Source organism: Pteropus alecto, unplaced genomic scaffold (assembly GCF_000325575.1).
Source record: "Pteropus alecto unplaced genomic scaffold, ASM32557v1 scaffold105, whole genome shotgun sequence".
Classification (NCBI taxonomy): Eukaryota; Metazoa; Chordata; class Mammalia; order Chiroptera; family Pteropodidae; genus Pteropus; species Pteropus alecto.
This window is the reverse complement of record NW_006436294.1, coordinates 4,607,992-4,624,035: the sequence shown is the minus strand read 5'-3', so window position 1 is coordinate 4,624,035 and position 16,044 is coordinate 4,607,992. Positions and strand designations below refer to the sequence as shown.

At 52.7% G+C, this 16,044-nt stretch overlaps 1 protein-coding gene and 1 pseudogene across 1 annotated transcript in view; both read left to right on the top strand.

The window, feature by feature from the left end:
• FAM135B (family with sequence similarity 135 member B) overlaps window positions 1–16,044 on the top strand; it is a 98,669-nt gene that overhangs the window by 73,589 nt on the left and 9,036 nt on the right. The window contains exons 9-12 of the mRNA XM_006913020.1: window positions 3,329–3,484; window positions 4,258–4,331; window positions 8,648–8,802; window positions 12,836–14,828. Coding sequence (XP_006913082.1) covers window positions 3,329–3,484; window positions 4,258–4,331; window positions 8,648–8,802; window positions 12,836–14,828 — 2,378 coding nt within the window. The remainder of the gene's footprint in view (window positions 1–3,328; window positions 3,485–4,257; window positions 4,332–8,647; window positions 8,803–12,835; window positions 14,829–16,044) is intronic.
• On the top strand, window positions 6,879–6,994 carry LOC112480584 (annotated as a pseudogene).

Here is a 16,044-nt window from a genome sequence, read left to right as displayed (position 1 = left end):
GCCCCTGGTGGTTTGGGGGAGAAGCCGGGCGGCTAGGGGGTCTAACAGCGACATCGCACGAGGTGACCTTCCTCCTTCGCCGGCAGGAACGCCAGCCCCGGTGCTCAGTGACAGTGGTGCCCAGGCTTCTCGCACAGAGCAGCCAGTTTAGCCGACTGCTGCAGGGGTGCGGGGCGTGGGTGACGGGGCATCAGCCTACTCCGGGGTAGCGGACGGGCGGGCCTGGGGCTTGTGGTGGAGCAGACAGCTCCCTTCCCAACAGCCCAACAGCCCTCGAGGGGACTCACAGCCCGCTGAGCTTACGCAGGCCGGCCATCGCCCGCTAGTGGCCGACCCCACACACGCACACCACACACACCACACACCACACACCACACAGACGCCACACACACCACACACCACATAGACACCACACACCACACACACCACACACCACACCCAAACTGCTGACTTGGGTGGCTATTGGTGCCATGCACTGGGGGAGGAGACACAAGCACAGGTTTCGGGGAGAGATGACAGGCTCACTCCAGAAGTCCCAGCAGAGGTGTTCACCAAGCCAAGGAATGGAGGCACAGTACACACACACACCAAACACACCACACACCACACACACCACACACACCACACATCACATACACACCACACCCCACACACCACACAGACACCACACACACCACACACACCCCCACATACACGCAGGGCTGCTAACACGCCCCTCTCAGGGATGGGTGGGGTGCGGGGCAGTGAAGGTTCTAGGTGATTTAAGACAGTTTGCAAACACAGAGGTCTACAGCACTGGAGCGATGCCTGCATGTCTTTGCTTCATGTGAATCTTATCAGCGTTTATTAAGCACTTACTATGTGCCAGCCACCGCCTGTCATTGGGAACACAAAGATGGCAGGCAGAGACCTTCCCGGCACCAGAAAGAAGTCTCCTGTGAAACAGATTGCTCACACATCAGGTGGAAGCTGCCAGTAGGGTCAGGGCTAGGCCAGGGACTGTAAGACAGGGCTGTCAAGGGACAGGGCTGTCAGGGGACAGGGCCATCAGGGGACAGGGCCTTCAGAGGACAGGCCCGCGAGGGAGTGGCAGTGTGCCTGCCCCGGGCCGGAGCAGCGTGCAGAGCCCAGAGCAAGGACGGGTGTGACGGAAGCACCAGCAGCGGCACCGAGGCCGTGGCTCAGGGGACTGGTCGCGGGGGCCTGGCCGGGAGGGGTGTCGGAGGGTCTCTGCTGTGTGGCCGGACTGGGGAGGGCCCGGTGTGCCTGGCACAGGGGACGGATCGGTCCTGTCTGAACTCAGCCACGTGCTCTCATCCGGCACGTGTCGGGCGTCTCTCGGAAAGCAGTGGACATTTTTCTTTAAAAATACAGAAAGACAGGGTTTCGTGTCACACAGAAATGTCCTGCCTGGTTGCTGCACGCGCGTGCGGGGAGCTGCCTGCGACCTTCCCTGGGTCCACACCCTCCTGGCAGGCCACCGACTGGGGCAGCCTGGACTTTGCCTCTCTTGTCTACTTGTTTGATTGTTTGCTAATCTCTTTGCAAGAGAGTTTTTAAATTATTTAAGCCCCAAAACATCCTTCTGAGGTGCTTCAAGAGAACAAACAGTTCCACTGATAAGGATACTGCTTGCCTCTTCATTGAGTCCTTGTTTGGATCTGAGGTCGTGGGTTTCATTGGCCCTGTTTCCCAGCAGAGGACACTAAAGCTTTAGGGAGTGACTGTCCCCTCTGACCACTGAGCCCTCTTCCTGCCTGGCCAGCCACAGCCCCTGGCACCCTTACTTCTCACCTTGAAGTCTATAGGGCAGCTCACAGCTTTGGGCTATTTCGAGCCCTCTTGGGGTGGCCGGAGGCAGCTGCTTTGAGAAACGTCTGTCTCTCTCTCTGATGGTAGAATTTCTCAGCCTTCAGTGGGCGTGCGAATTACCGGAGGATCTTGCTGAAATGCGGATTCTGATTCGGGCTGGGGGGCGGAGCGGGGAGGGCAGGAGACGGTGCATGTCTAACACGTTCCCTGGAGAAGTGGGACCACTTCTTGACCATGGTTGGAAGAGTCGCTAAACTCAGAGCCTCCACTGGGGGCGCCCTTGCCCTCGGCATTGACCTCGGTCACCGCCTTGTTAGCGGGAAGAGCCTCTCCTTGGTCTTAGGGGGAAGCTCTCCACCGCTCCCATCGCCCGCATTTGCACAGACCCGGACGTCCTGGAGAGTGGGAAAGTCCCCCTGTGGCTTAATTAGAAGCTTCCTTAACCGTATCTGGAGCTCTTTCCGTAATCGAGTGGGGGAGAAAGTAGTTCTCCCAAAGACACTAGAGCACCCGGTGACACAGCATGACCTCTGAGCCCAGCCACCTTAACGCATAGCTTTTCTTTGTCTCCTTTTCTCTCTGGTGGCTGGGCCCAGAAGTCACGCTGTCAGAATAAGCAGCTTGGTAGCCGGAGCCCAGTTATCCAGGCCTGGGTACCTCTCACTGACGCAAAGTCAGCCATGTGATCAGGGCCCATCTCCATCCATCGCCATGTAGGGACTGGGACACGGAGAAGGCCGAAGCTCCGAGCGCAGGCGAGGGGGGATGCTGGACGTCAGACGAGCTGCGCGTGGTTGCCGTGGTCTGTGCAGGGTCACGTAGACGTCAGGGAGGTTCGTCTCAGACGTGCATGAGCACCTGGACGGGAGCATAGTTTCACAGGGATCGTCAGAAGCAAGGGGGATGGCGCTGACCCCTCACACGGTCACCTGGTGGGGAATAGACAAGTCCAGAGTGGGGAGAGGAGAGGACAGTGCGCAGCCCAGCCAAGGGCCTGCTGCTAGGGAATAGCCGGGTGCCCTGGTCGCCGCCGGCGGGTCAGCGTGGCTGGCACCGGGTGTGCGGCGGGCAGAGGGACCATCATGAAGACGTCACCGTTTCGCAGGAGACGTTTTGACAGCGCCTACTATGCGAAGGCCACGTGGCACCGCGGCTTTGTAGTGGGGCAGTCCTGCAGACGAGCCCCAGCTCTGTGTCACCTTGGCCGTGCCTTTCATCCCTCCGACTCCCGTTCATTGTCCTGTAAAATGATGATCACAGTCACTACCCCAGGGCAGTTGTGGGGGTGACACGGGGGGCTCTGTACACTGCCGAGTGCTCTACGACCAGATCGTGAGCGTCAGCCATGGAAGCTGTGGTGCTCACAGAGCACCGAGCCCGGCAGGTAACGGGGTAGAGTCGTGTCCAGGGAAAGGAGAGATTCATGGGAAACAGAGAAGTCAGCAAACACCCGGGACCAAGACTGCAGGAGCTTCAGGGGGCCGGGGGGCCTCACTGCCGCCTTTCACCTCCCCAGACGTCGACCAGTCCAGAGAAGATAGCTGAGCAGATAAGTAAGAACCTCGCCTGGCTGGCCTCCCACCTGATGGCTCTGTGGACCCAGTTCCTAGACACGGTGACTCTCCACTCCCAAGTGACCGCTTACCTCACACAGGAGCATCACACCCTGAGGGTAAGCCATCAGTCATGTGGTATGGGTTCTCTTATCACGTTCTCTTATCGCTCAAGGACGTCTCACGGCAGGTAGTTCGTTGGGCAGAATACGAACTGAGTTTAGCTATTGTAGCCCTTTAAAGTCCTGGCTCCACTGTGAATTTGCACTGAGGTTCTATGACCCTACTTAGCCTCTCGAACTTTGCCTCGACCCTTCATAAAATGCTTTTCATTGGCTACCAGATGATAACCTAGCCCATCTCAAGGGATATTGCAGATGCTTTGAAAGCGTTTTTGAGAAAGTATTTTCAAATGCGAGGCATCGCTCTGGGTGTATTTCTTTGCCGCCAGCTTGGATGCGTGCAGGCAGGTGAGGCGGTCTCCTCACTTACAGCAAGAGGACCCAATATCTGACTGAATCTACATGTGCTTAGGGGACACACGTGCGTGACGGGCTGTACACAATCTGTTTCATCTGCATTTTTCTGTGGTCCCTGTTTTCAACTGTTTTATATTCTAGTAGGATGAATAAGACCAAAATATAAAAATGACAGAAAGCAACGCAGGAACAGATAACGTGTTAAACTGTGTCCCTAAATCCGCCGGGGGCTGCAGCTGCACCAGAGAGGACCACTGTGTCAGAGAAGAAAGGGCGTCATTTCAGGCCTGAGTGGTGGGCTCAGCCCGTTATTCCTACGTGCTGCGGACCTCTGTGGACCTCCGTTTCCTGATAAAAAATCAAGGTACCACCCGCCCAGTGAGTTAAATTGTTTGCGTGATTTTATCCCTCAGGTCCGGAGGTTTTCTGAGGCCTTCTTTTACATGGAGCACCAGAAACTGGCCGTCTTGACCTTTCAGGAAAACCTGTAAGTAACCCATCACGTGCCATGTTGCACCCTGAAAGTGGGCGGCCGAGACATTCTCGGGCAAAGTTGCTTTTTCCATTCGTCTGGGGAGACTCTGCAGAAGGGGAGCCAACCCACCTCTGCACGTCCAGGCTGCATTTCGTCTGCAGGCGACAGAGGCAGACCGACTGCAGAGGCGGGAGCTGGCCAGTGGCCGAGGTCAATAGCCGAAGGTCCCTGAAGACACCTGTGCTGAGTCCTCTTTGCAAAATGAATTAGAAGCAGATGGTATGGCCACAAGCTATGTAAGAAAAAACACGGAATTCACTAGAGACTTTGCAATAGTTATGAAATGCATTGAGCATAAGAATTCAGACCGAACTCCCTAATTAGGAGGACTGATGACTTTCTAAGTTCACCTTCCTCCAAAATTAAAGAAAAAGTTAGAGCATAGTTGAAAATGTCAGAGGGTTGACAAAAGATGAGGTCATCCTCTCGAGTGAGAAAAAACAGTTCTTCCCACCCGCCCAGATATGTCGACCTTCGTTACACAAGTCCAGGGGTTTCTTTTTGTTTCTGAATGATATATTCACCCCGAAAGCTAAACGTGGATGGAATAATGTTTGAGACGCCGTAGTAAATCCAGCTGGAGAAATACTTGAGATTCATCCATCACTCAAGACAAACCTGATGGTCTTTTCACCCCTTAGCTTTGTAGCCGGGTGTTCACCCCCACTGCCTTCTGTTGGAGGAAAGGACAGTGAGTGACATTTAGAGTCGGCCTCCTGGGTTCTGCGTGTTAGGACGGCTTCTTCAGAAATATCTAGACGCACGGTGCCCTGTGGGTCTGCGTTTGGTGGAGGTCCCGTTTTTCACTCACTCGTTTATTCATTCGCTCAGTCAGTCCGGGCCCCGGCTAGAACTGGCTGAGTGTATTTTCGAAAACTGACAAGCAGAAACGTCACTTTTCAGGGTCACTGAGCAAAATACTGCAAATGAGGACGACTGTGGGAAGTCCGCTTCCTGAGTCACCCCAATCATAGTCGAACCCCAGATGGCCGGGACACGATTGTGTCCCCAAGGAGCGCGGGCACACATGCAGGTGACGGACACACAGGCGAGGGCTCTCCTGGAAGAGTAGTGTTGACATGCCAACCGCTCGTGCAGAGTGCAGGGAACGGAGCCCCCAGCCCACCTGGGTTCAAATCCTGGTCCTCCGTTTGCTTCCAGTGGATCCTCGAGAAAGTTATTTTTATGTCATTCTCGTTTTTTTAATTAAAAAAAATTTTTTTTTTCCTTAAACTTGACCAAGTCCTATTTTCCTTAAAATGGGCAAGATGACAGCTGTGAAGGCCCATGGGACAGGGTCCAAGCCACAGACTGCTCAGGCAACACGAGGTGGTGACCAGGGAGGGCCACCGATGTTCACTGCACACACAGGCACGAAGGATATGGCCGGGAACCGCGTAAAGACACTGCCCTCATGCACCACGCCTTTTAGTGGAGAAAGAGGCAGGATGTAAATTTGGTCACTTCAGGGAGTGACAAGGAAGGAAGAACGAGTCAAAGCAAGGACACAGGAAACGACGGGCCGGGGGTTGGCCAGGGTCCTCACCCACACTTGGTAACTGGCTCTCAGAAGAGCGAAACTAAACCATGAGCCGACTCCAGTCTGCAGCGCTCGCCGACTCCCGTGGGGTGAGCGCCCCGCAGTGGTCAGTTTCAACCCACCATGGGTTACCTCTGAGCTTGGGGTTGGGAGGACAGGTGTCCGATTGGTTCTTGCACTGACTCTGGGCGTGGGGTAAGGGCTGCTGTGGCCGAAGCGGTAAGAGGAAGTCTCCGAAGCTGTGGCCTTTGAGCAGAGACCGGCTGACAGCAAGCTGTACCTTGATAGCGAACATGGCCGAGTAGGCAGAGGGAGTCGCTGGGGGAAAGGCTCTTGTTCGGGAGGGAGCACAGAGTCTTCCAGTGGCAGCGGGAAGGTAAGAGCAGCTGACTGGAGTGAGCAAGGAGGAGGAGGGACAGAGGGAGGGAGGGCCAGCTAGGTAGGTAGGGACCGGCCCACGTGGGACTTTGTGTGCCAGGATGAAGGGTTTGGACTTTGTGCCATGACGATCATGATGAATGCCTTTCTTTTGACTGTCCAGTGCATATGCTGGAAAGACCTTGAACTGCAAATCTCACACACGTGGTTTGACATCTTGATTCTATAACTTACACAACTCGGGACATCAGACTCGTGGCCGAAGCTCTCAGCGTGGTGCTGAGATGTAAAAGGGGGTGTCGGTCATTCGGCAAGCGTCTGGTTAGTGTTGATGGGGAGCCAGACACGGCTCTGCGTGTCGGATGTCCAGCAGTGAGCGAAGCAGACACACTTTCTCTCTCACAGAGACTATATGCACGGAGTGGAAGTCAATAAATATGATATGCCAAATAGCACGAGCATTATGGAAAAATATGTGTCAATGTGAAAAAGAGGATGTGGTTCTATAGTGTAGCGGTGAGCACGTCTGCTTTACACGCAGCAGGTCCTGGGTTCACGCCTCAGTGGAGCCACGGTCCCTGGTCTACGGCCACGCCACCCTGAGCAAGCCCGATGTCTGATCTCGGAAGCTAAGCAGGGTCGGGCCTGGTTAGTACTTGGATGGGAGACCACTTAGAAAGACGAGGTGCTGTAGGCATAAATAATAATAAATAATATAAAAAAATGTGAAAAAGGGATTATAATATTTGTCCTGTAGCGTAACTTTAAGAAAGTAGATTCGTAATTAATTAATAGTATCTACGACTCTACAAAAAAAGCACAGACTAGGATGAAACAGTAGTATTCAGGAGGAAATAGACTTCTAATTAGGTCGTGAAGAATAAGAACTATTGAACAGAGAGGGATGCTGTGTTACAGTTCCGTGATTAATCACCCGATTTATTCACGACTCCATAATCTCTCTAGGATTAGAATCAAATTTCAGTCCCCTAGGTATACACTCCAGCCTGTCTACACGGCTGCGCAGTCCTGTGCATATTACCATTCCATCACTACACTTGTCTAATAAGCTAAAAACAGAACCGAAAATTCCAGGTTCAGAGGATAGCTAAGAACTGCAGCAGCGATCACAACACAAATGCCATTGAAATATCCGGAGAAGGGTCGAAGGGTCATGAAGTTGCAGCAGACGTCAGGGCCTTGAGGGAGAGAACGCAGTGCTTATCCTTGTATTTCAAAGGCTGAATTCCAATTGAGAAATAAGAAGGAAATGTCCGTAGTTCATATGTCTAAGTATATACGTGTATAATGTCACGTATCCGTATACATTCATTATATTTGTTCCCGAGAACGCTGAATTAGCGACGTTGCTGTGGGCTCGTGCAGAGTTCCACAGCCGCAAAGCCGTTGGTGACCGCCTGGCCTGGGGAGTGACGTGGGGCTTCCTGAGGTCGGGCTGCTCCCAGAAGTGCTACAGTCAGACAGACAGACAGACAGACAGACAGACGTGAGCTTCGCATGCTCAGCTCTTCTCCCAAACGCCACAACCGTGAGACCGTCATCTTCCCCTGGACAAGAGTGAGGTGGCGTCGGCAGAAATGACGGGATTTTAATCATCTTCCTTCGAGGGAAATAAACTCTCCCCGCTTGGCAGGGAGTTGAGGAGAAGGGAACAAACATTTTCTAACTTTGAATTAGGAATGTTGACTATTTGCAAATGCCGGGACCAAATCCTTACTGGTGGAGGGATATTTGGGCCGTGGAGGAAAACTATGCGTACTTCTAAAATCCTTTATCGAGGAACCAAGAAGCGTGGTCCCTGAAACAAACAAACAAACAAACAAAAAGCATTGTACGTTAACCTAGCATGCCCATGTCCACACGGTAAGCGATAAAGAAGAAAACTGAGATGGTTCTTCATTCAAGAGCCATAAATGTGACTGATTTCCTCGGTGCCAGCGGCGGTTAGAGAAGGAGGGGTAAGGTTTATATAGATTTAAGTTTTTCCTCCAAAACGTAAGATGCCTAGCCATCTAGAAGCTCAGCTCATCCTCCACGAGGACAGCATTTGTTACTGAATGAAACGTGCTAAGTGCTCTGCGTTCTCCTAATCACGCAAGCCTACCTCTGACCTCGGCACCCAGACCAGTTCTGATGCGAAGGCAGCCCACGAGAGCTTTAGGGACCGGGCAGGTGGCTGGGAGGAAGGGAAGGGCAGGCAGACAGACAGATGGTGGTTGTGAGTCTGCTGAACGTGATCTGAGTGTTTCTTCGGGATAAAGGGGGACGGGGTGACAGTTTGAAAGCAGGTACGTCCTCCTTGGTTGCTCACCGTCCCGTGCATCCCCAGGATACAGACCCACAGCCAGCTGTCTCTGGAGGTCCGGAACTCGGAGTACCTGGCCACCATGCCCCCGCTGCCCGCAGAGTGCCTGGACATCGACGGCGACTGGAACACCCTGCCAGTCATCTTTGAGGACAGATACGTGGACTGCCCTGCGACAGGTGTGTCTTCTTTGTTCTGGGAAGACTCACGGATGGGGCTGGGGCCTCTGGGTTCCAGTCACTTGCCCTGTTCGTGCCCCAGTCGCAGTGGGGCCCAGTAGATTAACGAAGAAGTCGTTCGTTACCTCACGGAGGAGAAGCAAAAAGTAAGGTTCAGCTAGTTATTAGAAAGGATTTTTTTTCCCCTGGTGAAATCGACAAATCGGTGTAACAAAAGGGCGATTATAGTGAATATTCCCTCCTCGCTCCTTCTGGGGTGGAATTGTACCTGGTGCCTCAGTGTTTACACCCACAAAACGGGAGCCGACCCCCCACCCAACCGGAGTCCACGAGCGCTGGAGGGAGACCCTTTCTGATCTCGAATGTGCAATTCAAATTCAAAGTCATTTCTAGTGAACTTTCAGAGGCATTCAGTCGGACGGCTCTGGCGTGCTTGCCGTATTCGAGGGAGTAGACTGCGTCGGGACGTGGGTTAGTGGATGAGCGGCTCCTTTTAGGGAGAAAAGAACGTGTCCGTGTGTGTCTGTGCGTGGATGCACATCGCAGCGTGCTCTCTGGTGTGGCGCAGTCTGGTAATGAAGTGACAGGTCACCCGGAGAGAGCCCGGTGCCCGCTGGACGTGAGGTGTGTGTTGGTCCTCGGTCCCCTGCCACAGCCCCGTCACAGAAACCCAGCAGACTATTACAGATGACAGAGCCGAAAGGGACCCCTGACCCCCGAGAGGGAAGCGCCAGGCCCTTTGCTGCAGGTCATGTGCATTTTATCATTTTCGTCTGTAACAAAAACCTCACAGGCCTTGTTTCCCAGGGAGCCCCTGAGGCCCTGGGAGTGTGTGTGTCTTAAAGCTCGTGCGCTTATCAAAGCCAGCATTCAAAGCCAGTGTGCTCCATCTCCACACCCCGTGAGGCCTGCCTTGCCCTCCCTTCGCGACGTGTTTTAAAACATTCTGCTCGGGTGCCCGTCATTTACATGATGGGCCACTTATACTTCGGACGTGTGAGATTTGTAGGATGTTTCTAAAGTCTAGGTGGCTTGCGAGGACAGCGCAACCTCACAAGCGATGTTATTTGGCGCTCAGTTGTACCCTGACATCTAGTGTCCAAACCGGGTATGACAGCTAACATGTGGACTAGCTCTAGTCTCTTAGGCCAGAAGCTTAAAACTTTGCCTTGAGGCTTTGTGTATGTGCGTGTGTGTGCATGTGTGTGTGCATGTGAGTGTGTACATAGGTCTATGTGTTCGTGTTTATTACAGGTTTATAATTCAACTACAGAAAATTTGAAGAGTTGGAGAAGAAATTTAAAATCGGCACCCCTCATCAGACCGTCTTATATTATCATCATTGCAAATCACCTTCCAATCTTTTTTCTATGCATATTAGTAGATACCCTAGTGGATCTGAATCTCAGTTCCTAACTGTGAGCGCAATCATGTTGCATGCCTTTATTTTTCGTAGCGTAGTTTCACATGAGCTGGGCTCCATTCCTCCTGCAGCGTTAGCTGGAGAGTCAGCCTTAGTCTATCTGGGGCTTCCTGCCAAGCCCTCGCCCCTTCGCCTGTCTCACTGGGGCCCTACAGTCCGGCACATCTGCCCACGTGGGTTCCTCTAAGCCATGCATCGTCCACTCTATGTCCCATGCATCGTTCATATCTACGCAGAATTTTAGGACCGGCATCTCTTTGTGGCGTCTGTAATGTTCTTGGGATGTGAGACTCAGCCGCGGCTGGGACCCCAACACGATGGTCTCATCTTCCTAGGAGACCCCAGCGCAGTTTCTCTCAGAGCCCCGACCACCTCCTCGGGTCTTCTCCCTACAGACCTGTCACCTGACCCATCCCCATCCCCCAAACTGCTTTTACAGAGTGAACCTGTGTCCCCACTCAAACCCAAAGCCTCGCTCAACCCTCTTGTTCCTTTGCAGTGCCCTTTGATGATTCCTTAATCCCAAGACAAAAGTGTTAGCAAATGTGGAACTATTTTCTTTTTCCCAAAGGGCTTGGTGACCTTGATATGTCTAACTTGCAATGAGGGTATCAGCTCCACATTCCATTCTTTTAACGCAGCGAGAAAGAGAAAAGAGTCATGTTTCCACATTAAAATAATAGCATGCTCTGCTACAGTCCCATGGCTAGAACACCTACTGTGTGCCAGGCACTCACCAGTTCTGTCTGTGTTACCTGTAATCCCTTCTCCCACCCACCCCTCACCTGTCCCAAGGTGTCTGAGCGGTTCGCCTAAGGCTTTTACATTTGGCCAGACTGCCTAGATTTGAATCTTCTTTTCCAACAATTAGTAGCTGAAATTGCGCCGCAGAGTTGTAATTTCTACCCCATAGGGCCACTGCGAGCAGTGGATAGATCCATCCGTAAAACACTTAAGAGCGACCAGCTCGAAGGAAGTTATGAATGCGTGTCCACGCATACCCCGAGCTAGTATCTGACTCTGTATCCATCCCTCTGAATCAGATCCTTTGCTACTCTCGTTTTTCCTTCGTTGTAGCCGTGGAAGTAAAATGTTGCTACTTGGACAATTCACTTCCTCACCGGGTTCCCTGAGTCCCGTCTCAACTGTCTGCGTTGAATCCGATACGTGTCTTATTTCTGTCCCAAGAATCCACCTGTTACCTGTAATATAAAGTCCAGCATCCCCGTTTGTACAGGGCACGCGAGTTCATCTATACTGTGGGTTCTCTCTGCTTCTCCTGTTCACTCCTTCTCCACCCACATGGGATTGAGCTGATGCCCGACTAGACCGTGCACCCCGGGCTTCTCAGCCTTTGTCCACGCTGCCCCCCGTCCCCGCCAGGTGTGACTCGTTATCTCCTTCTTGGAAGAAGATGGAGTCATATTCTCCAGGCTGCGGCCACGTTCTTTTGGTAGGGGAGCCAGTTCTACTGTACCTGCCTATGTTTCTCAGCATTTTTTAAACCCCTCAGAGGCAGAGATGGGCACATAATTGCCATCGATCCTTAATCCTCCTCTTCCTAACCCATGGCCTAGTATAGGGCTTTTCCTGTAGGATATGTCAACGTTCCATTTTTGGAACTAAATGACATTGAAATTGCATTTCCCCCTCCCCACCCCCCGAACCAATACAAATAGCTAACGAGAATAATAGTCTGTGTTCTGCTGCATTTCTGCTCTATTCTTAATCCGTTTTATGAACACAATTCGTTGACCGTGTGCCGGCCATGACGCTAGCTTTGGGGATATAGATATTCATCTAACAGACCCTTCTGTCCAGTGGAAACACGAAATGCATCATGGATCATAGTATGGCAATAGATGTGTTACATTACGTATGTGCAGAGATGACACTGGGAATTTGAAACGGAGAATTGTCATCTTGCTGTAGCGTGTGGGAGCTTTCCCCCAGAGGAAGGGGAGTTTGCTGAGTCTCTCAAGATGCAGAGAATGTGTCCAGGTAAAGAAGAGGTCCCTCCTTTTCCAGCCTTTGTTCATAAACGTCACTCAAAGGTGAGAGATGATAGCTCAAAGTCCCACGCCGTTTTTAAGTACCTCCGTGGTTTATTTCATGGGTAACATTCAAGAATGATCATAATCATTTTACTTCTATTAAAACCATATGGAGGATTTAAACTTTTAAAAGAAACTAAAAGACCAGCCCTTGTTTTTTATTCGGTGTATGTGGAAATGGAAGCCTCAGTGTCCGGAGTTTTCGGGGAGTTTCATCGTGTAGGTGTGAGTGATTGAACTCAGTCCCCAGCCCACCTCCCCTCATCAGAGGGGGTCACCTGTCAGAAAGCCCCAACCAGCTAATTGCATGGTGGTAGGCATAAGCTATCAAGGGTGTCACCGTGGGTCACATGGTCAGCATGAGCTAGCGGGGCCCATCCTGAATACAGAGGCGTTCCTGTCACTTGGAAAATTCTAAGAATTTAGAGGTTATGTCTCAGCATCCAGGCATAAAGTCTAGCCAAATTCTTTATGATACAATCAAGCATTTGGATAAGTGTAAACATAGATTTTTAAACTATAATACGTTTTCTTTCTTTCTTTTTTCTTGTTGTAGGGCATAATTTGAGTGTTTACCCTGTTTTTGACGTTCCAGCAACAAGTCCCACAAAAAGGAGTCTAAAAGACAGAGAAGAAGAATGTATTGTAAATAGAAAATCACCTTTTAGGGAAAACCTCGCCTTGCCCACCATGAAAGCACCTCAATCAGACTCTGACGAAGTGGGGACTAGGTGTCCAAAGCCAGATGAGGCTGTGACCGCACCAGGTCACACAGACACGTGTTCTGAGTCTCAGGTGTGTCTGACAGTTGGTGAATTCCAGGACAAAGCGGGTTTGCCCGAGGACGCGTGGCAGGCTGGCCCGGGGTCTGATGTTGGAATGCATTCGCTGGCATATGGGGACCCGCCCGGCAGGAGTCCAGGCCCAGAGGGTGGCCAGGACCCCGCGTGGACCGATGCTGATGTACGGTCCAGCGGTAATATCCCCTGCAGCACTGACCCCGCCATGGCCACTGGGGCTTGGCACGAGAGTGGGCACTTTGGAGATACCTGTGAACCAGACGGAGCTCCGCTACGTGAAGGGGTGGCCGGTGGGGGTCAGCAGAATGCCATCGCTTCAGAGAAGACGGCGCCCCATGAGTCACAGATGCTGGGACAGGGGGCTGGCCGGGAGGGCAAGGCCGCGCTGCTAAGTCTGAAGCTCCACCCCGGGGAGCCCGACGAGCCACCCGGCTCGGCTCTGGGGGACTCCTGGGATGTCAGGGCTTCCCCCAAGGACCCTCGCACAGAGGGCCGGGAGGAGCTGGCGCTGCTCTCGGGGCTCATCAAGCGGTCGTCTTCCGTCATCTCCGATTCCGGCATCGAGAGCGAGCCGAGCTCCGTCGCCTGGTCCGAGGCCCGAAGCCGGGCCCTGGAGCTGCCCAGTGACCGGGACGCCGTGCACCAGCTGGTCCGGAGGCACGCCCTGCACCGGGCCTCCCTGGGGGGCGGGCACACAGAGAGCAGCACGAGCCTGCCCAGCGGCGCCCAGGCGTCCCTCACCTCCATTAGCTCTTTGCCTTTCGAGGAAGAGGGGCGGGAGGTGGAACTCACCAAGCTGACCAAGTCAGTCTCTGCACCCCAGATCAGCAGCCCGGAGGAGTCTGCTGAAGATGTGGGCGCCGTGCGGCCCGTGGGGGGTCTCGCCGAGGCCGCAGCTGTGCACGGCAAGGGCGCAGATCCTCCGGGACCCTGCCTTCGACTCGGCGGTGGCTCCGGAATCCAGGACGCTGGGGTGGACTGTCCTCCTCTGGACGTGGTTTCGGGTACTGACAGCCGGCAGGGCCCCGGGGACACGGACACCTGCACAGCTGGGGACAGTCAGTCTGACTCTCGAGGACCCTGTTGTCTGGATGGCAGGACCGAGAACCCTCCAGGTGTCGAAACGAAAGGTCTTAATTTAAAAATACCGTGTATCGTAGCGCCGGGACACCCTGAGGACGGACCTTGTCCCGGAGCACCAGCGGGGACGCCTAAGGACACGTCTGCAGAGTCAGGTGTGGGGGAAGGAGCTGTCTCTGACAGCAGCAGCTCAGACGTCACGAGCCTCGCTGGACCGGGCCGTACATCCGCTCCCGATGCCATCGGCCCGGATGCGGCAGGCCAGCGAAGCGTCTCGGGGGATAGAGCGTTTGGCAGAGGAGCTAGCCCCTTCCCGGAGGTCGGCCATGGGGCAGGCTCCGTGTGCTCCACTGCGGCTCACGCCAGTCCCTCCCAGGTTGCGGGAAGCCAAGAGCCGAGGGCAGGCACCTCCGTCATGGTGTCCCAGCTGGCCCCCGCCGAGACCTGCACTCCAGACAGCCTGAAAGCTGTGGCGATCGTCAACTTGTCCGTGTCTTGCACGGCCACGTGTCTCCCTTTCTCGTCTGTGCCCAAGGAGACCCCGGCCCGGGCTGGGTTCTCTTCCAAGCAGACCCCGTTTCCCATCACGCATCAGCCTCTGGGTTCCTTTGGGGTCGTCCCCGCCCGTCCCGGCAAGGCGGAGGAGGACGCCGGCGGGAGGATGTTCAGGTAGGCCAGCCGATGCCGTAGCCGGCCCAGGCTCTCCCGCGTGCCCGCGAGGGTCTCGATTTCATGCTCACGGTCTCAAAATGGAGGTATCCGTTGTTTTCTCATTTCAATGAAGTACTATGTTCATGTCGTTCAAGTCAGAAACAGAATAAGGGAGTAAAAATTACCAGGAAGCCCAGCTCTCAAAAAGAGACCCCGCGTGAATTTTTCTCACACTTTTTTTCCATCTGCATCTGTATCTATATTTTCTTTTTATGGGAAAATGCGATAATTCTGTACAGACTAAGTGTTTTTCAGCTTAATGTATCGGACACATCTATGATTGAAAATCGATTTTTGCATTATCATGTTAATTTTTAAGCAAGATTCCATCGTATTGATGTAGTATAGATTTGATTAACAAACTCCTTCAGAGATGGCCATTTAAGGGTTTTTAGTTCAGTTTTTATTATACTCAGTGGCCTGTGATGCGTGTCGTGGGACCTCTATCTTTGCACGTCTGAGACGGCAAGTCTCTAAAGAGCCCTTGGGGAATAGGTTTGCCTCCTGAGCCCCTTTCCTGCGGCTCTTAAGCTTATCATTCCTTTTGCAATGTCAGAATCCACCCTTTCATCCTTGGGTTGGGTTTGTATCCATACTTCTCCCCGACCTGTAAACTATATATTTGATTCAGTGTATTATAGAATCATTTTATCAAAGCATCTCATCTTATTTACTCTTTTGCAAATGCTAGAGAGTTTCACATTCCTGACATTCCCAAAAGAAATGGCACAGGCCAGGTATACTTCATTCTGCTGTTTTATACAGAAGAGTCAATAACTGTTAATGCACCCACGTCATCAGTGTAACAGATTTCCAGTGCCTGGCCACTGTCGTCCTGGCTGTTACTACACTCACAGCCTGACAGAGAGACAGAGATGAGGGACGTAAATGGGGGCAGTTGGGTAAATGGGGTGGTTCGCGTGCCACAGCTGAGCCAGTGGGAGAAGGATGTGCTCTGGCTGGGGACAGTGAGTGCGAATAGAGACGGTGGCCAGGAGAAGATTTTTGAAGGTGACATCTAAGCCAAAAAGAAAATGCTAATGACATGCTAATGAGGATGTGGCTAGTAATAGGTGACATTGTCATACGATTTAATCAGTGTCAAGTACAATTCTAAGTTTCATACATTATATCATCACTTAATACGCAAAGCAACTTTATCAATTAGATAACG